Source organism: Haliotis cracherodii, unplaced genomic scaffold, assembly GCF_022045235.1.
Source record: "Haliotis cracherodii isolate W230 unplaced genomic scaffold, xgHalCrac1.p SCAF_5, whole genome shotgun sequence".
Classification (NCBI taxonomy): domain Eukaryota; kingdom Metazoa; phylum Mollusca; class Gastropoda; order Lepetellida; family Haliotidae; genus Haliotis; species Haliotis cracherodii.
In genome coordinates, this window is record NW_027266308.1 from 18,098,154 (window position 1) to 18,120,758 (window position 22,605).

The 22,605-nt window shown below is 39.4% G+C and overlaps 1 protein-coding gene across 2 annotated transcripts in view; it reads right to left on the reverse strand.

The window, feature by feature from the left end:
• The window catches only part of LOC139444348 (uncharacterized), a 173,638-nt gene that overhangs the window by 147,112 nt on the left and 3,921 nt on the right, over window positions 1-22,605 (reverse strand). For both annotated transcript variants that reach the window (XR_011651752.1, XM_071225283.1), the window contains exons 2-3: window positions 20,697-20,860; window positions 18,124-18,235 (exon numbers count right to left, since the gene is read on the reverse strand). Coding sequence is in view for 1 of the 2 variants with exons in the window: in XM_071225283.1 (XP_071081384.1) it covers window positions 18,124-18,235; window positions 20,697-20,860 (276 nt within the window). In the remaining variant the exon portion in view is untranslated. The remainder of the gene's footprint in view (window positions 1-18,123; window positions 18,236-20,696; window positions 20,861-22,605) is intronic.

The window sequence follows — 22,605 nt, forward strand, 5'->3', positions numbered from 1 at the left end:
GGACCAGTCGTCTGAGGCGCCACGATTCGCTGTGCAGAGTTGCGTCCCTTGGGTACGCCAGAAACCTATGATTGTGGGTTCGAATCCCGGTTCGCCCCGATTAAGTTGCTAGGTTTGTCAGCACCATACCCGTGCTCGTGGGTTTCACCGAAGTGGTAAACGGCTAAGGCCTGCATCACTTCGAGCTTTCCTCCCACATTAAACTGACATTAAGCCGTGATATAAATGGAATACTGTTACAAATGGCGTTAACCCCAACTCACTCACTCACTAAATGCCCAATAAATGTTTAGTCACCGATTTGATAGTCAGTTCCAAATCTTCCATTCACAATATGTATGTTCAGAATTGAACACATTTCCAAAAGAGTTTTTCAAAAGTAAATTATCACATGAATATCTTTCCATCTCAAATTGTGTAAAAACATCTATTAAGTAATTATTACTTTAAACATGGTGAATAACATCGTTCTTCACATAGTCCCGCGTCACACCGGTTCTACTGTTCATGTACAATGGACCTGTGAGGTGAGGTGAAACTGGGTTTAACATCGCGTCCAAGATTACAACAATGGACCTGTGAAGATCCGGGGCAGAATAGGTCTTCAGCAACCCATTCTTGCCATAAATGGCGATTATGCTTGTCGTAAGAGGCGACTAACGGGATCGGGTGGTCAGACTCGCTGACTTTGTTGATGCATGTCTTCATATCCCAAATGTGTGGATCGATGCTCATGATGTCGACCACTGGATTGTCTGGTCAAGACTCGATTATTTACAGACCATCATCATGTAGCTGGAATATTGCTGAGTGCGGCGTTATAAACAACAGGCAAACAAACAAACAAACAAATCCAAGTACAATGATAGAAACAGCTGGGTCTTCTTCCAGTGTACTCAATACAACAAAATCTCCACCCCATTTTGTCTATCTTTGATATTATTACCCCGTCGATCTCTCCGGCTGGATATATGTAAACACACATAATGTAGCGCTACTGAAACCAAACATACCTTTATCCAACAGAATAGTAATAGCATGTTATCTGTAGCAAAAATCAATAACACGTCTTACCAGTGAATATTTTATCAAAGGTATTCCTCCCGAATACCTCCTGAACTTGGACCTTCTACGAATTACGCTTATTACGAATAACTGCAAGAAACCGAGCAAAAACTATAAAAAACGTGAACATAGCAAAACGTATCCTATTTTTCAAATTAAACTTTGTTCATAAGAATAATTTACATTAAGGGGCGATATGTACGATATTAAACCTTAATGTAAAAAAATAATTTTTTGACATTAAGGGTTGCGGGTTGTTACTCTTAATGTAAAAACGTAACCCTAAATGTAAAACATTTTACATTAAGAGTAATTTTTACATTATGGGTTGTAACAGAGCATGAACAACATCATCAAATTAAGTACCAATTGGAAATCATTGAAAATCTGGAAATGATATAAATCCAGTATGCTGACATGTGCAGTGCCCTCTACGACCAAGGCAACAACCAACTGACACCGTGGATGGCAGGCTTTAAATTGTCTAATGCCTGCTGGACATCAAAAAGCCAGAAAGACACATTTTCTAAAGTTCCTGCGTGGTCCCTGATGTCAACAAAGCATTACTGTTTCGTCGGATGGTCACCTCCCAAGACACCAAAGACAGTCCGAAAACAAGAAAAACGAAAGAGAATTAAAACAGCAAAGATGTTCACTCTAAGAAAGTAGTATTTTCAACAACAAAAATTCATGTACTGCAGGAAAGTATGAAGTAAGTCAGATAGATATGATGAACATTGATTATTATTTATTAAACATCTTATGTATTGTAAATAAGTATGCGGGTTAGAATTGGTCTTCAGAAACACATGGTTGCCGTAAGAGGCGACTATGCTTGTGGTAAGAGTCTCGCTGACTTGGTTGATGCATGTCATAGTATCTCAGTTGCGTAGATCCAGACATGATTATTTACAGACCGCGAAATCGTATGCGAAGTGATGGGTAGATCGACACTAACTCGCCGTTATGGTCAGATTATCGCTATTGAAACGGACTTTAGTTTCAAGAGAATGGATACAAATGCCGTACCATGACTCGCTAACAGTCATATTTGAGGCAGTTTGACTACTAAATGTCAACATAACGTTTTCGCAATCGAAATACGTGTAGCACATGAAGTCCCTGTGGTGACTGGTCAAATTGTTCCATACGTTAAAAAATATCCTGTACATCACCTGTACCAAAGTGCTACGCTTATGGTTCTTATAATTTTAAGTATATTTAGTGGAAGCTGCAACTAAAATAACACGATATTAGAATATATTACTCCTGATGATTTCCTTTGGTACTTTTTAACTGAATCACCGGTAGATTGGGAGGAAACGTGTGCACAGATAATAGCCATTTCCGGCTTAGTTTACGAGAAAATACACACAGTATCTTAATCTCTGCATATAAAACAATGCCTTGGAGACCAGGAAATACATTTTAAATAGTAAACCACCACATCTAGTGATGTTTAATATCAAATTTCATACTTTCATTGACCAAGTTTGTTATACGATGTGTTTTTTTTTTAAAAACGCATATTATTACTCGATAAATCTTTTTTTACACTATGAATCACAAACAACTTCTATTCTACTCTTATTTGAAACTCTGAAACGTGCAACGTAGATCATGTTAGGTAGGCAGAGCATGTATGCTATTTTGTATATTCCCTACAACTCTACCTCAGTTAAATCGCTGATCATCCAAAACGCTCATCAATTATTTGGACCCCGAAGGTAGCATTGTAGGGAGAGATCACTGTATCTTAAATGTCATAATTTTGACTCGTTAAAAGTCATATTTGTTGTAGTCTGACTTATGTGTCAACACAGTTTTCGCGATCGAGTGCGCCTGAGCCTCTACCGTGACCTGTGTGTTCAAATAAAATATTGCATCAAAGCTAGGCCAAGCGAAGCTTCTAAAGTCACCACTAGGCCTACCTCGCATTACAATTTCCAAGAAATGTAGTCAACTGTCCATCATTTAATTTCCAAGAAGCATGTGCCATATATGGAAGTGTTACTACGATCTATCAATGAAACAAACCTGGTTCTCATTGTTGTTGACCTGCCTTACTTCGAACTGTATTAATCCAATTGGTTGGCTGTTGTAACTGTATGCAAATTAGATTGCCATTCCGTGACACCAGCAAATATTAGCCAATGAAATATCGTAACATGATCACATTCTCGTGAAACTTGACCCAGTTTATTTTGCATGCTCTACTTGTCCACGGGCATGCTAGAAAACGTATATTACTCGGCCGACATGTAGCAAGTCTGACAGGATGGCTGCCTTTGCTGCCAATAGTTCCGTTAAGAGTTTGAGTGCATGATGAATTGCCTCCAATTCAGCAGTGAATACTGATTGACCGTCATAGAGTCGAACCGAGTGTGCTTAGGGCCCTGGATCATGGATCCTGTAACCATCAGTGAAGTTGATCGGATTCTTGGATCCATCAGTGTATATATGGGCCGAGTTTTACAAGGTAGTTTGAATTTTAGTGACAGCTACTGATCGTAGTAGGGTTGGGTTTTGTTTAGTGACTTCTGATGTTAAAACAGTGTCAACTTTGGGCGGGTGTATATCCCAGATAGCTTTAGTGAGGGATTTGTCCAAGCTGGGCATCATCTCAGGTGTTCTTGTCTTTCCATATTTTTTCACCAAAGGTGTCAACGATACTATTGCCTGCTCTCTTCTTAATTTCAATGGGAATTCTCCTGTTCTCCTGCACCTGTGGCAGGCATTAGAGCTTTGTATTGTTTTCTGTCAAGGCAGCACAAGGCAGTGTTTGATGCTGAGTGAAAGGCCTGACATCCATTGTCTACTTTTGACCTGACAAGTGATTTATAGAAGTCCAGCCTTAGCCCAATTAGCCTTTGCATAGTCCCATGTGGGCTGAGGATAAGGGTGTTGCTCTCTAGTTGTGGTGGCCTACCTGTGGAAGGCGAGTATAGGAAGGTGGTCGCTTCTCCAAGCGTCATCAAGAACTTGCCATTGGCAATGTGAGGCAGGATTCTTAGCGGCAATTGTGAGGTCAGATGACCTATGTTTTGTGGACATGGTCATTACGTGTGGGACTGCCATTGTTTAGAGTTATGGCAGTTTTGTCTTCAACACATTCCTCTACGATTTTGCCATATTTACATGAATTGTTCCTGTCTTCCCATAAAGAACTGTGGGCATTAAAGTCAACAACGTATATCCCATTTTTGCCTACTACTTGAGCTAGTCTCGTGAGCTCTTCCATGTTTCATGGGTAACCCTGTGGTATATGTTAGCTAGGAGTGATTCATTGCCATTTGCCAGTTTTAAGGAGATTACTTAGGTTTCAAGGTTTCCTTCATTTGTTTTGATATTTTTGGAGGTACAGCTTAAATGGACAAGGGTGATAATTCCTCTTACCTTGTTTTCTGGTTTAGCGTAATACCGAGGCACAAGGCGCCATTCAAGCAGATGACAAACATGCCTTAGTTTAGATCTTGAAAGAGGGCCAGGGTTTTTACTCAGCAAGTCCATTGCCTGCGGTGTTGTACAAAAGGAGCATTCGTTACTCCGAATTATGATTGCTGTAGCCAATATGCATATAACATGCATAACATCAATACACTACAATTCCTCCCTGCAATTCCCTTGTGGAGCATATAATATACCAGTCCTTGGATCTTTTGTCAACCTTAAGACAAAGAAATCTCAAGCAAAAAGTATCTTATCTTCTTGATCAGTAACATTAATAACTGTCATTTAATAATAAAGCTCTCTGAATGAAAACACACTGTAAAGACACAAATCAAGTCTCTCAAGACACTTGCAAATTCTGGAGGACCGCCTAACCGATGGCACCATAAGGGTCCCTTGTGATCACTACCTACACCATGTGTCTACTTAGTGTCATTGGAACACTCTTGCGCTTCTACAGGTGGATTGACTTCTATCTGTCTTATCTCATGTTGTCCCAACTGTTATTTAAGCTGCTGTGTCTCAAAAGTTATTCTGACATTTTGGCTTCAGTTAGTCAAGCCGAGTTCTTAGGTTTCTCCCCATCATTAAAGATACTTGTGTTATAGTTGTTGTGGCATGTGCTGTAGTTCTGAAAAACAACAGAAATCAGGAAAGTTTCATTTGTATGGTTCCCTTCTCCTCTTTCATTACTCTTAGAGGCTGCTTGAAAGTGTGAACTTTTGTAACTCTTCAATCACTCAGCATATCCATTTACTGGCACGGTTTACATCCTTTGCAGCTTTTGGCAACATGCTGAATTTCCTTGTCAATCCAGGCCACCACAAGTACCCTCGAGCCAAAGCATTCATCTTTACTACACCCAAATGACCTGAGGCTTTAAGCAAACCACAATACCCACACACCCCACATAACACAACCCTGATGAATAGACAGCTCTACTTGTCTGCTGTGATACGGTTCAAGCCCTCCAGGTGATTTTGCCGGCCATCTTTCCATTGTGTTCATAAACCTGTGTTAGAACAAGTTGCTGTAGCTACATCTTCACACTTTATGGGCAATGACTCAAACTATCCAATGTGAAACAAATCCTCTGCATCCAACTCTCTGGATGAATTTTGATCAAACTCAACATCTTTTCCAAGTGGCAGCCACAACAATACATCCACATTGCTGTGCTTTTTGGAACTGTTTTCAATCGTCATGAGTTGCATGGTATAATGCATAACGCTGCATCCTTGCAGCTGCCATAGCCAATATGCCTTTCTGTGGGCTCATTATTGCTGCCAGTGACTGATGATCAGTCAGAATAGATAATTTTCTTCCATGTACATACTGGTGAAATTTCTTTACACCCCAAACAAGTCCCAGTGGCTCCTTGTTGTGATGTTTAGCGAGCCGATAGGCGCTAACTTTATAGTTGTACGTGGATGCACAATGATATATGTTCAGTGGAACAAAGAGAGACAATACTTCGGCCATGCTCTTTATTCCCTGATCTAAGGGAGGTAACTTCGTCATACATAATCACAACGGTAAAGTGCATTGTAAAACACTACATCTCTCTCCTCCTTGGATTAATTATTGGAGTTAACAATAATTATAGCACCTAATAATTTGGGCCTTTAAGATGCAACATATTGACTTTATATTAGCATGCATAAAATAAATGAAAATACATTTGTTATATTTTAACATTAAAATGACTGATTAAAGTCCATCAAGTTTCATGTAAGAACCTGTTATAATGTAATAACTGCAAACAAAGTCCTTTTTGCTGAAATACAACGCTGTAATTGTTCAAAGTAAAGTTTATTTGCTAAAAGAAAACATTGAAATATGATTAATGAAATTAAAATATTTCAGATGACACAGTCTTTGTTGTTTGTTATGTTTATGTTTGTATTGTCCTGGATATTGTCTTCAGTTGGAGACTGAGGAGACTTTTTGAAGAAACTACTGTTTCTTGTTATCTTTCTGTCACCACACTCTGCAGTTATCGTGAAGCCTTTATTTGTTACGACTTGAAACGGCACTGGCTCAAATGGAGTGTTAGATTTTTTGAGTGAAGTGTCCTTCACAAGAACAGGATCACCTTTCTGAAAGTTGTGAGATTTGATGTTCACTTACTATCACCATATATCTTCTTCTTCTGTATAGCATCCATATCCTTTTGTCTCATTTTCTTCTTGTCAAATTTTACAGTTTTTGGTGAACAGGGGTGTCTGTTTCTCAGGTTTCTGTTGAAAAAGGCTGTTGCAGGAGGCAGGCCTGTTGATGTGTGAGGGGTTGTTCTGTTGGATAGCACGAATTTATACATTCCCTGCTTCCAAGTTTTCCTTTGCGCTATTGCTCCTTTAATTCCCTTTTTCAGCATCCGCATGAGTCTTTCAGTTTCAGCGTTTGCTTGTGGCCGGCCATAAAGGTGTTATTTTCCGGTGTTATCTGCATATGTTTTGAAGTCATATCCATTGAAGGGTGGTTCATCATCTGTTTTTAGTTGATTAGGTATTCCAAACTCTTGAGAAGATTTTCTCAAGCCTAGCTGAAATTCTGGCTGAAATACTTGTGAGTATGTCAACAATTACATATCTGGAATATTCATCTTGCACAACAAGAAGATATTCTCCTGTTGAAATTTGTCCAAAGTCAGCACTAAGTCTTGCCATGGTCCATTTGGCAGTGTTGACATTTTCAATGGTTCACGGGCTGGTGAGTCCGTTGAAATTTGACATGTTATTTTTTTACAATACCCTGATGACCTGTGTGAGCTAGATCAACTGATTGTCTCTGCAATTTGTGTGGTAATACAATTATAGTCCCTTTCAAAAGAAGTCCATTCTTTGTCACTGACAGTTCATGTCTACATTTGAACAGTGTCATACACTTTGTTATCACTTTGATATTATCTGGGGGTCTCTTTACGAGTAAGTTTACAGACGAGCTAATATGTGAGTGTTGCATAATGTGGAATAAGACGAGAACCACATAAGTTCATCATACCCAACACACTTCTCACCATTGACACATTTGTAGGTGGTAGCATGTCTATGATTGCAGACAGTTTTGCCTGTGATGGTTTCATGCCACTCCCACTGAATACATGCCCAAAGAAGTCAATGGAGTTCTCATTGAAAATATATTTCTCACGGTTTAAAATCAGTCCTCTTCCACGGAGCCTTTTAAACAATGCATGAAGATTTTCATCATGCGACTGTTCATCTTTTCCATACACAAGAATATGGTCTCTGATATTCACGACTCCTGGTAAACCATTGACAGCTTGTCGAATGGATTCCTGAAAAACTTCAGCAGCACTGCTTATGCCAAAGTTCAGGCATTTATTTCTGTACCATCAAAAGGTGTGTGGCAATTTTGGTTATATACCGCAAGTCCTCAGAAAGTTCAAGTTGATTATATCCTTGATTAATGTCCAGTTTGGAGAACACTTGTGCTCCTGACAGGATAGTTGCCAGCTCTTCAAGAGTTGGTGAGTTATGTCTCTCACATTTAATAGCAACATTGGGACATCTCATATCCACACAAACTCTGACTTTACCTGGACTTGAAGGTTTTGGTATGACTACTAGAGGAGATACCCAGGGTGTCGGACCTGTTGCCTTTTCAATGACGTCTGTCTAGGTCTGCTTGAACCAGTATCTCAGTTTCTTTTCTGACATGAAATGGAACACGTCTGTATTGACGAGCTACAGGCTTATGTCTCTGTCTATGTGTAATTTGACTTGTACATCTTTGAGCTTACCAAGTCCTGTAAACAAATCTTTATATTCCTCCACCATACTTGTTGTATTACATGACAAGACAGATTCATGAAATTATAACAGATTCAGTTTTTTAGTCATCTCCCAACTCAACAGACATTCTTTTACATCTGGAATAACACAAATGATCGCTTCAGCTGATGCAGTTTTAGATTCTATGGTAGCTCTAAATCTGCCTACAGTCACAGGTTCTTCTTTTCCATATGGAAACACTTTTGTTCTGCATGAATCTAACTGAGGCTTTGGAATCAGCGTATTGTACCGGTACACAGTTTCTAATATTGTGTTGATTGACGCAGATTGATTGTCCATCTACTTTCATCTCGAATTTCGGACGTTTGTCTTCATCTTGTGATAAGAAAACAAGAGTGCTCTGAGAGCACAACATCCCCCGCATGAATTTGTTTAACGAGTTTATATTTTCTTTGTATTTTTCATGAAGCTCCGTAAAACAAGGGCAGTAACTCTGTCAAAATTTGTCGAAATGAAACCGGACTGCAATTTGCGTATCATCAAAATGTCGACATCTTGTGTGTAGAGTGTCAGGGATATTCTCTGGAAACTGGAGGAGGAGTTGATTTCACAAGCTTAGTACCCTCTCTCACAATTAGGCAAATGAAGCTCCGTCAAACAGGGGCAGTAACTCTGTCAAAATTAGTCGAAATAAATCGGGACTGCGATATGAATATCATCAACATGTCGACATCTTGTGTGTAGAGTTTCAGGGATATTCTCTGGAAACTGTAGGAGGAGTTGATTTCAGAAGCTTAGTACCCTCTCTCACAATTAGGCAAATAAAGCTCTGTAAAACAGGGGCAGTAACTCTGTCAAAATTAGTCAAAATGAAACGGGACTGCGATATGCGTATCATCAACATGTCGACATCTTGAGTGTAGAGTTTCAGGGATATTCTCTGGAAACTGTAGGAGGAGTTGATTTCACAAGCTTAGTACCCTCTATGGGACGGACAGACAGACGGATGGACTGCACCACGACATAATCCCCCTTCGGCCATTCTGGGCCGGCGGGGGATAAAAAGCCATCATCTTCAGACCATGCGCACAGACTTTGAGTGTCCACGATGTGGTGCACGATCTTCACTACTGCTTTAACACATATTAGTGAAATGATTGTTTTTGCCACATTTTCCACATGTTCTGCCAAAAGCTGGACATTTTCTACCACAATTAAACATGTGTTCTGTTTTTTAGGTATCTTTTGTGATGCAGCAGGCTTTGATTGTTGAGGTTTCTTTTGAAACTTCTTCTTTGATAGTAGATGTGTGTTTGATGCACTAGCACTACTGGAATTTCCCTGAACTTGTTTTGAATGTTCATGTGTTAATTCAACTGTTCTGCTGTATATTAACAGTTCATTCAATGCCATGTTCGGATTACTCAACCCTTTCTCTCTGACTTTGTTAGATCGACAACCTGCTATGAGATGTGATTTTATCTCCGCACCAATTTTTTCATCAAAACCACATGTGTGGGCTTGTTGACGCCGTTCATGATAAAAATAATCAATTGAATCTGACTTTTGGTGCATTTGATGAAAAGAGTACTTTTGGAACTCAAGATTCACTTGGGGGAATAGAGTCAACAATGTCATTTAAGTCATTGCCACTGAATGAAAGTAACAACGCTTTCTTCTGTCAATCATCAGTTATGTTATAACCGACAAATACATTGTTCTCAAGTTGCAATTTCCACTTATTCCAACGGACTAACTTACCATCAGACTTGCAGTCGAATAGCAGATAGTGAGGTAAAGATACCATAACCGGTGCTGGCTGTTGTAGGGCTTCCTCGTGTTCATCAGCCATGATGTCACTTGCCAATATGATGTTTAGCGAGCCGATAGGCGCTAACTTTATATTTGTATGTGGATGCACATCGATATATATATTCAGTTGAACAGAGACGGACAACACTTCGGCCATGCTATTTATTTTCTGATCCAAGCGATTGGTTTCTCAAAATTGTCTGGTAACACATGTGATAGGATGGCCCTTTTTCCATAGCTTGAAGCAGCAGTAGCTACTCTCAGCACCAGGGTTGGGTCATAGTGGGTTAACAATAAACAATACCAGAAGTTCCTTTGACTTGCTGAAAGCGGCTTCACAAGCAGTCGAAGGCAGCCAATTCCCATCTTTCTCTAGCAGTTCATACAGTGGTTTGAGTACTAAGGCAAGGTCAGGTAAGAAACGATGGTAGTAATTTACTAATCCAAGGTAAGAGTGCAGCTCTGATACATCCGAAGATATGGCAGCTTTTGTGATGGCTTATGTCTTTTTGGGGCAATTTGTGGAGTCCCTCTCAATCACTAAGTAGAGTCTATCATATGGCCACAATACTGGATTTGGTCCTTGACAAATTCACATTTGTCAACATGGGCTATCAGAAGTTGCAGCACTAGCTCTAGATGTGAAAGTTTCTCCTCTTCCGTTCTGCTACTGATGATTATGTAATCTAATATGGCTTCTGTACCTGGAATGCCCTGCAACGCTTACTCAATAGTTCTCTGCCAGATAGCAGGGTCTGTCTTGATACCAAAAGGTAACCTGTTGTATCTGTAAAGTCCTTTTAAAGTGTTTATGGTGAGGGACTTTTTTATTCATCCTCCACTTCTATTTGTAGATGAGCCTGTCTCATGTCTGTCTCCTGACAGTTTTGCATAGACATCTTCTACCTTAGGCATTGGGTGCATCACATCTTGCAGCGATCAGTGATCTGAAAGTCTCTGCATATTCTGACCTGGACATTTCTTTTCAAGATGGGAACAATGGATGAAGCCCATTCACTGAAATCAAGCTTGGATATGATACCAGACTGTTCAAGTTTATCTAGCTCAGCTTCAACTTTCTCATGGAGTGGATATGGCACATTTGTTTCCTTGAAGAATTTGGGTGCATAGTCACCTGGTACAACTGACGTTGCCTTGACTTCATTTAACTTTTCTAGTCCTTCCCTGAATACCAACTCATACTTCCGTAGAATGTCCTGTACTTTTGCACTTGTTTCTTGGGGTTCTTGCAAAGTGTTTAATTTAACTAAATCAAAGTTTAGGCACCGTATCCACTCTCTACCAAACAAAATCTGCTTTCCTTGGCCTTCTGGTACAATATGCAAGTACAGTTGCATCTCACATGAATTATGGTTAACTTTCATTGGTGTAACTCCAAATGGGAAAAGTAAACTAATGTGTAAGTTTTCATTCTCACCATAGTGTCATTCATTTGTATCTCACCAAACTCCATATAATCTTTGTATGGCTTTGGACATAAATTTTCTCAAATGATTTGTCAATTGTGTTCAAGTTTCCAATAATAAAGTCATCATCTTCATCACCTTGCTGACCACTTACGTCACTGGTAATATTGTCACTATGATCATCAATACACTGTATAGGACTCTTAGTGCATTGAGATGAGTTACATCTTTGGCGGACCTTTGCCAGTCTAACAAACCTGTTGAAGGTGACCCACTCTCTTGCAGTTGTGACATGTGGCCTCTTTGAATCTACAGTCATTAGGATTGTGACCAACCCTCCCACAGCGATAACATGGTGCGTAACCATGAAAACGATTCAAACTCACAGACTGAAGTACACTGCATTTCACCAGTATCCCTCAAAGCAGATTCATCAAGTTTTACAGTCATAACAACATCCTCAAAAGTCAGACGTTTACTTCTCTATAATTTCAGTTGTACACGTTCATTTCTCCGTCCAAACTTAAAACGAAGTGATGTCAGTAAATAAGTTCTAAATCACAATGTACTGATAGTTTTCTCAAATCTGCCAGAGTCTGAAAATGATTCACCTTCATGCTGGGGATGTTGTGATATAACAAAATCTTTTACCTTTTTCTTTTGGTTGAGGGTTTAGGTGGTCAATTCAAGGTCTTTATCAAATTATCATAATTCAGCGATGTTGGTTTTTCGGGGGTGCTCAAATGCTTAAGCAATCTGTAGGTCCTTGATCCCATGAGTGTAATAATAGTCGCTACACTATCGCTATAAGGTAGCAGCTAATATGTCTCTGGCTGCAGCAGTGATATTCAGTGAAGTAGCTTCACACGTCCAAAATGTGTGTGATGTGGAGTGCTGAACATCTGTGTCTGCTGAAGGTAATCTGGAAAGGCAATCTGCATTAGCTTTCTGTTTCATGGATCTGGTAAGTGTAAGCTGATAGCTGGATGGACCATCTCTGCACTCTTGATGCAGTCAGCACAGTAATTCCTGTTTTTAGTCCAATAATACTTGTTAGTGGCTCATGGATGCCCGTACAAGTACTTATTAAATTTCTGTCATGAAAATGTTGAAAAACTTCTGATCTCTGCCAATTGTACTGGTGCAGCAATAATATTAGCTAGTTTGGATCCATAGGTGAAAAACATTATGCACATGACGACCCTGTCGATCCTCTACTATAGCAGTCCTATTTTGTGATGATATTCCTTCTTAAGATGAGGGTATTGATCTTGAGATCGGTGACGATCCCGCTCTGAATTGTTGCATCTCTGCCTAATCTTATGGTGAATATTCGGCAAACATTCCCACCAATCTCTCGATCCTGTTTGATCGGTGTCGGTTCAACGCTGGCTGGACAATTCCTTGTATACACATCACATGGACATGTGTCATGAACTAATGCAAGCCCTGTTCACTAACAGCTGTAGATAGGATCTGTACCAAAGTCTGAATATCAGACTGAGAGAGCGCCAAGTCCGTTAAGATCTTAGCTGTCATCACTGAACCGACAGGAGCAATGAAAGATGGAGATGACTGTCGTATAGTCACCTTACTAAGCACGCCTGTCATCATACTACGACATCTACGAAGTGTACCTTGATCCTAATCTGTTAATCTGATCCTAGTGAACCATAGACTCAAGGAGAGTTTGTAGATCCCACTGCTGGCCATTGTGATCCTCCAAAGTCAATCAGTGATGCCGATCTGGACTGTCCAATCGACGTTAATCATGCCATGTGATCATGCCAATGTCGATCCCTTGAAGAAGTATATCAATCTCAGGTGAGGGGAATTGATGTGGATCAGTTGAATGTTGATCCCTTGAAGAAGGGAATTGATGTGGATCAGTTGAATGTCGATCCCTTGAAGAAGAATATCAATCTCTGGCGAGGGGAATTGATGTAGATCAGTTGAATGTTGATCCCTTGAAGAAGGGAATTGATGTGGATCAGTTGAATTTCAATCCCTTGAAGGAGGGAATTGATGTGGATGTGATGTGGGTACCCGGATGTAGGTACCCGGGTCCTACTCAGTACCCACCCGACCTAAGTAACCAAGGTACCCATCCCAGATCTAATGTTGATCCCTGGGAGGGGTATGTCAATCCTTGGGCGAGGTATGTCAATCCTTGGGTGAGGTATGTGAATTATTGGGAGATGTATGTCAATCCTTGGGTGAGGTATGTCAATTCTTGGGAGAGGTATGTCAATTCTTGGGCGAGGTATGTGAATTCTTGGGAGATGTATGTCAATTCTTGGGAGAGGTTTGTCAATCCTTTGAAGAGGTATGTCAATCCTTGGGCGAGGTATGTCAATCCTTGGGTGAGGTATGTGAGTTATTGGGAGATGTATGTCAATCCTTGGATGAGGTATGTGAATTCTTGGGAGATGTATGTCAATTCTTGGGAGAGGTTTGTCAATCCTTTGAAGAGGTATGTCAAATCTTGGGCGAGGTATGTCAATTCTTGGGTGAGGTATGTCAATTCTTGGGAGAGGTATGTCAATTTTGGGGAGAGGTTGTCAATTTTGGGGAGAGGTATGTCAATTCTTGGGAGAGGTATGTCAATTCTTGGGAGATGTATGTCAATTCTTGGGAGAGGTTTGTCAATTTTGGGGAGAGGTATGTCAATTTTGGGGAGAGGTATGTCAATCCTTTGAAGAGGTATGTCAATTCTTGGGAGAGGTATGTCAATTCTTGGGAGAGGTATGTCAATTCTTGGGAGAGGTATGTCAATTCTTGGGAGAGGTATGTCAATTCTTTGAAGAGGTATGTCAATTCTTGGGAGAGGTATGTCAATTCTTGGGAGAGATATGTCAATTCTTGGGAGAGGTATGTCAATTTTTGGAAGAGGTTTGTCAATTCTTGGGAGAGGTATGTTAATCCTTGAGAGAGGTATGTCGATCCTTGGGTGAGGTATGTCAATCCTTTGAAGAGGTATGTCAATTTTGGGGAGAGGTGTGTTAATTCTTGGGAGAGGTATGTCAATTCTTGGGAGAGGTACGTCAATCCTCTGAAGAGGTATGTCAACTTTTGGGAGAGGTATGTCAATCCTCGGGAGAGGTATATCAATTTTGGGGAGAGGTATGTCAATATTTTAGAGAGGTGTGTCAATCCTTTGAAGAGGTATGTAAATTCTTGGGAGGTATGTCAATCCTTGGATGAGGTATGTCAATCCTTTGAAGAGGTATGTCAATCCCTTGAAGAGGCACGTTGATCCCTAGATGGGGCACATCGATCCCTGGGAGAGGTATGTCGATTTATGGGAGAATAATGTTGATTCCTTGAAGAGGTATGTCGAGCCCTGGGAGAGGTATGTCGATCCTTGTGAGAGGTATGTCAGTCACTTGATGAAGTATGTCATTTTCTCGGAAGAGGGTTGTCAAAGTCGATCCCAATTGTGGCTGTTAGTGTGATTTTCACAACACTGTAAAAGGGGTGTCAATCTCAGTTTCCTCCATAATCCTCTGATGAACATGGAGGAGGGTGCAATTGATGTCAATCTGTTGATTTTGGAAGTGAACTCGATTACTGTTGCTGTCGATCGAGGAGTAGAATGACGATGTAAGGCAGTCTGTCTGTGGTCTTACAATTCTCTCTAATGAAGAGGCAAATTTTCAATCTAAAGGAACGCACAATAGTGTTAGAGCTGAGGCAATCCTTCTGGTTTGATGTGGAAGAGGAATGACGATTGTCTGTCAAGTCTCTAGCTGCCCTATATATGTAGAATCGTCATGATCTTTGGTTGTGGGAGTAGTAGACAATTTTGAAGTAACTAATGAACTTGAAGTTAGATCAGCTGTGAGGAATGACACTGAGTTGAAATCTTCCTCTACAAGGAGAGTTGTAGACGTAGTTGACTTTGACAATGGACAATGGTCAATGGAATATTTAGTTGTACTGCTATCAGCGTAGTTCACATAGTTTGTTTTGCAGCAAAAGGAGCATAGTGTGAATCCTTGCTAACCGATTTAGATCTGCCCATATCAAGTATTTGAAAAATATGTCTCCTCACTAAAGCGATAAGAAAGAGAATGAGTAAGCTTGCGACATGATCATGTGATCAAGCTGCTCAGTCCATTGTTAGTGATGGTAACCATGGTGATGGCTGGGGTGTGTTTGAGTAAGGTGTTTTTTTAAGGCTGGTAACCAGCGTAGGGGTTATTTCGAGACCAGGATGATGGATGAAAAGCACAGTGTCAGATAAGATAATAACACAACATGAATTGTTCTACATGTTTCAGTTTTATCTTCAGGGAGAAGTGTATGTTATGACATCACTAAATTATGATGTTACAATGCAACTGTACAGAAACAGTTAAATGCTGTGATGCAGTGTTGTCATGACATCACATTAACAGCTTAAAATGACATTGGTAACATTCACAATATAATATCAATACACTGAAAGGCAAAAGAAATGTCACTTCTGTAAATATTGATAAAACTTAACAGACACTGGCAGTTACATGTTCTGTGGTCAATAAACTCATTTATCGTTCTACTGCTTCTTTTTGTTGCCTCAAAGTCTGTTTAACAATTGAGTTAAAAATAGAGTGCTTTGCCACAATGCAGCCTACAAAAGTGCAATGGGACTCTTGTCTTGTCAAAAACATGATGCATGTGCATATGGTGGATAGTATGGGTAGAAAAGACAACCCAAACTGTTAAGCTGGCTTGGTTATTTCGATTCATCAGCCATGCCAAGATTATCAGGAAATGAGAGACAACAAGCGATCGGAAGACTGCAAGCAGGCCAGAGTGCACAGGTCGTTGCAAATGCATTCAATGTCAACGTCAGAACGACATATCGTTTGCAACATCGCCACAACACCACCAACACCACCGACGACCGACCGCGTAGTGGTCGTCCTAGAGTCACTACTCCCAGACAAGATCGGTTCATGATACGCCAACATTAGCAGAACCGATTCCGAATGGCCACTGAAACAGCTCGGCAAACCATTGTCTACAACCAGTGTGCCATCAGTGATCGTACAGTCCGACGTGGCCTAACTGCCAACAACATCTCGTGCCACCGTCCTGCTCATGTACCCATCCTGAGAGATCGTCACCGACAGGCCCGACTACAATGGGCCAGGCAGCATCAAAATTGGCGTCAACAGCAATGGAGAAGAATCATCTTCACTGATTTAAGTTGCTACTGTGTTTCAACGGTGGATGGCAGAGTCAGGGTCTGGCGAGGGAGGGGCGAATGTTAAGCTGATGCTTGTGTTATGGAACGAGACCCGTGGGGCAGCCCAAGCATCATGGTTTGGGGTGGAATTGTACTGAACCAGAGAGTGGGACCTGTGGTCTTTCAGAATATTGGTCCAGGCAGGGCTAATGGCATCACAGCTCTCCACTACATTGACCAAGTCCTCAGACCCCATATCGTGCCTTTTTTTGCCCGTCATCAAAACCACACCTTTCAGCAAGACAACGCCTGTCCCCACACTGCCAGAGTCACCAGGGACTTCCTCCAGCAGCACAACATCCAAATCATGCCTTGGCCTGCCCTCATTCCAGATTTGAATCCCATTGAACACTTGTGTGATGAGATCCAACGCCGACTCAGCGACGTACGCCCAAGGCTGACAACTGCAGCAGAACTGCGTGTAGCGTTCCTGAGGATATGGGCCCATATCCCAATGGCCTTCATCAACAGGCTAGTCCACTTCATGTACAGGAGATGTGTGGCTGTAGTCAACGCCCGTGGTGGCCACATCAGGTACTGATTTTGACCCCCCCCCAGCTGTGATGTCTTCTGGTGCCTCCCCAAATTCACAATTCGCAAAAACATTCCCCAGACTGTTAATTTCAGTCAAACACTGACCTTCTCCGATGTCTTTACTTACATATATAAGCATTTGAAAATAAAGATATTTATATGATACACCAACATGACGTTTCTTTTGCGTTTCAGTGTATATTCCATACACATTGTGTTACCTATTTAAGATGGACACAACTCTTTAATGACAAAGGTTTTTTTAACTTTATTCTGCATGGTATAAATGGTATTCATATTTAAGAAAGGAAATATCTTAACTTTTATCTCCATTCCGGCTGCATCTCATTCGAAGTGAGATGGGATGTACCTTGTTTTGAGGTTCTTTATCTGTTGTTAATGAACGCTCATTCCGTCCCTAATTAAAGCACTCAGTTTGTCCAATGTATTCCTCATTACACCACTGCCATATTATAAAATAAATAATATATTTGCAGAGCATTCCAGGTTAGAGCATACATGAAATAGTTATGGCTTGATGTTTACTTTTTATCATTGTTACATAAGCCATGATTTGATTCATTTTAATATCAACATTTAATGTTAAATCTAAATGCTGATATCAAATGCGCCAAATTCAACTCAAGTATTAAGTCTACAGAATTCAGGGTATCAAAATGTAAACAGGGAGTTTGTGAAGCTTGTGAATATATAGTTGAAAATTTATGTATATAATTTTAAAAAATCTACTGTTGTTTTTCTAAACATATCTAAACTATCCACCTCCAGCAACACTGGTAAGTTCCAGCAATTCCATTGAAGCTAAATTTCTGTTGTACATTACCAGCTGTTTATAGTTGATGCCCAGACCACCACCAATGTTGATATATTTGATATTATTGAATCCTCTGGTCTTCAGTTCACTTTTCAGTGAAAGCAGTTTCATTGTACACAATCTGTGGACAAAGAAGTTTGGATATATTTTGTTGCATATCAACCCTTGGACTCTGACTGTCTTCAAGACTAGATATAATTGTTGGGATGTCTTCTCTGATCATGGAAAACATTCACTGCTTGATTGATGGAAGATGTACAGAGTGTCACCTGCTTGAAATGATATATAGTCCCAACAATGCCTCATGGCACATACTGTAAAAATGTTCTGGTATAACATCAAAATCAAACATACCAAAATAAGCATATTTTATTCGAGATACATACAAAAATGGCTGACTATTGGATAAATCAGATCAGAATTCTATGAGAAATGTTTAGAGACACCAAGGCATATGCACTGTTACATCCATTTAGTCACTTAATAAACAAGCATAAAAAACTCACATCAGTATGGCATGTCTGGGTATTAGCCCATGTGAACTATGTTCACTGGACCTTTTTGTAAATGGCCTAATTGCACGCATTAAAAAAGTTATTACTGGTGTTTTTTGCCATCTGCAGTTCATGATACAATACATAACTGTATTTTTAATGAGTTGTGTTATTACATAAACAATAATCAGCGAAGTAAGGGAGTTCTTACTTTACTTCGAGATCATTGGGAGCAGGGGTCACCATGAGGTGTACTGAGAAGTACAGCACCAATCATCTGATGATCTGAGTAGTAGGCTGGAGTGTTACAGCACTGGCATGATCAGTAAACAACAAGTCCAGTGTAGCTCCAAGACAGTGAGTTGTGAATGAGGTGAGTCATATTCTGCACATTAAATAAATCTTCGAATTTCAGTTTTCACTCAAATCACAGTTGAAATCCCCAGTAACTTGGACATGTTCACATTCATGCTGCTTGGATCCTGAAGTTTCTGCATGAAATCAGTAAGTGAATGTGACAACCATGTCAACAACACCTTTGGAGGAACATACACACAAGCAATGCAGAACTGGCCAACAAGAAAGGAAATGTATTTAATTCAGTGAGACGAGTTACATCACATTGCTGGACACTGTTCTTGAAACACATACACAGCCAAACCATGTGTAGTGTCTCCTGTATGGACTTGATATCCTTGGAGGTCTCTTTCACTGTAATAATTGATGTGAGTTTCTGTGAAACACAACACATGAACCATACCAACAAACTTATCAATTTGCACATCTTCAAAATGAGTATTGAGTGATGAAACATTCAAGTGAGCCACCTTGAATCCATCACCATGACTGTTCTCTACAGGGTGTGTCCAGGTGAACAGTCTTGCTTTCTGCATTCTAGTCATCTCATCCAATATACTTTTTTGTTTTCTACAATTTTGCAAGAGTCAGATCAAAGACAAAATTTAAAATATGTCGAGCCCCACTAGTAATAACACATGGTACAAATTCTAATGCCTTTTGAACAAAAAATGACTGTGTAATGGTCATACATAGCTATTTCAATATGGCTGGCCATGTTTAAAATCAGATTTGAACCTCTTGGAACGAATTGGGGTCTCATCATTGGTGGGAACAAGCATGTGAAGCATCACTGCTTCAGTGGTTTCTGTGGAGAAGATGTTCATGACGGGTGACTCACAAATATTTAGTATTTTCCAGCCTTATCTAATTTTCTATGCCTTAAACAAATTTGGTACATCATATAGAACCCATTTTACACACTAAGTTTCAGACTTCTGGCCCTTTAAGGTTTTGAGAAGAGGATTTTTGAATTCATATTTCATGAAACAAAAATAGCTACCTGGCAGCCATATTAAATTCCAATTCTGATGCCTTGAACAAATTTGAACCCTCTTTCAGTATCAAACATCCACAAACCATTTCAACTTTATCCACTTAGACGAAGAAGTAAAAACTTATAAAGTTTATAGATGCCAATGTTACTAATATAAGACGTCCCTCAATTTTCTTTTGTTCAGTTTTCAATTTTTGAATCAAGAACTTTGTCAAAATATTTTTCAAAGAGTAATCTAGAATTGAAGTTGACAGTTTGAAACTAGTGCTGCAGAGCTAAAGAAAACTGTTTTCTGGTCGGCTAGGTTAACAGCATATGATTACAATCAGAGATCACGTGAATGGAGTCAAGACCAGAAGTAACTTCATCAGAACTGGAAGTAACATCATAGTTGTCACATTATGGAGATTTAAGAGATTTACGTGAGCTGAGAAGGCTACGTATATACTTTGAAGATGTCACAAGTGGGAATCGGATACAAACTTAACTGTAGCTCTATTGAAGTTCACCACATATTTGCATATGTCACGAATCAGACCATTCATCAAACAGATGTTCAATGTTTCACAAAAGTATTAAATGTCACCAATATGAATCACTTTGGTCTTTATAGTCACATATCTCTTATATACTGTTTAATGCAACATCATATTGCTGCATATAAATTTGCAACATCTCTTTGACAACCCCATGTAAATTGATATGAGGTCACCAAACCTATAGAGCTCTCTCACCTGAAAACTGTAACATTGTGTATGGTTGATCCCAGGTGACAGTGAAGACCAACCAGTGTGATCTGACTGCACTTTTTGAGGAGAGTGACACATTCTTCAAGATCTTCAGTGTTTATTCCAAACTTGGAGTTTGCAAGACCAGTACTGATGAATGGGTGCACTTGCTGTAAAAAGATAACACTGTAAGTTTTATCTGTTACACTGAAGTTTTATCTGTTTTCTTGACAATGCACAACTGTGTAAACATATACACTGTAACAGAAGTTGAACTTAACCAACTATCACTCACTATCAAAACAAGGCTTAAATTATCATTATCACCATATAAAGTGTTTACAAACACACAGCTCTCCTCATTTCAACCTAGATGTCCTGAGTTAAGTATCATGTTTTCCTTCATATAATGTACACTATTTTCCAAATAGTACGAATATCTAAAAGATGTTTGTAGTATATTTGCAATAATGAGTTTTCATTTTTTACCCTAAGCGATATCATTACCAATAAATCTGTAGTGAATTACTCCTGTCCTGTTATAACATCATTCTGGTTATAAAATGTTCAGTGTATTTCTGGTTTTAAGGTAATCCATTTCATCTGTTTAAATACTGAATTCAATTCAATATTGTGTATGAGTTGATCAGCAGTGTCCCATGTGACAACTCACCATTATTTACACAAAACACAACCAGGGTACCACATTTGGTGCCTTGAAAAAAACCTTTGTTGTCACAAATTGAACAGATATCATTTACATATAATTTAACTTAAAATAAGTCCTAGATGTTGTTGTTTGACTATTGCAAGTCAGTAGAGTTTATTTGTTTGTGTTCTATCATAGCTAGGGGTGTTGTGCTATTCACAAATGATGACTGATTGATCTTAAACAGTAATACAACAAACTTTTACACAAACGAAAAGTAACACGTGAAACACTAAAGTGTATATGCTGGGGATTTAATTTTATCTTCAAAGCAGCCTCTAACATAACAATATGGATGAATATTTCACCAGGGCATTTGGTCATTTTTATGGATATATATTTGTGTCATTTATTTTGTTAATTGTAGCTTAAACTGAAATGTACTTTTTTAAATATCTGCTATACCAACATTCCATAAAACAACAAATACAAAAATCTGCTTCACTAATTTGTAAACAGGATTCCAAAACTTTTCTGATATTGAACAGACACGACATACCGTGATTCTAAATTCCTAATATGACACAGGCTCAATAAGAATTCATTCCAACAAAATGTACCCTTTATCAACAAAAATATAATTTTTAGTATTGATACTTATTTTTCACTACTTTAAACATACCTGCTATTCCAACATTCAGGTAAATAAGACAAATCAACCTAAACAAGTTTGTAAATTCCTAAAGTCTATGATGCTTATTATACATGTATGGAAAACAAACCTATGTATTTAACTGTTATTTTGTCTCAAAATACATTTTGACCAAGTATTTGGAGTTTTATCCCTTTGACCACTTTTCGCTTAACTTAATACTCAATACCCTCGTCTTGTTTCCCTTACTCTCACTTGAGAGCATGGTTACTGAATGGCTGAACACTGGCAAGCACTCTGTTCGCTTTAACAATGAAGAACCCAGACATCAGACCGAAAAGAAACTTGGCAGGTAATAATATGCTAGACATAAATATAGCCTTTAAGAATCCGTTGGCTACATTGCCTAGGCTTGTCTGGACACTGCCAGTGATGACCAAAATGGATCTGTACCCTGAGGTCAACTGGTGGGAAAGTCAGCTTGAAGCAGAACTATCACGTCTTTCTTTAGAAGAGAAGAAGTATCTGAAGGTTGAGATTGAAAGGTTGAATTCACAATTAAGAAGTGCTAAAGACGTACATCTTTGGAAGTGCAATGAAACATGTGAGAAGGT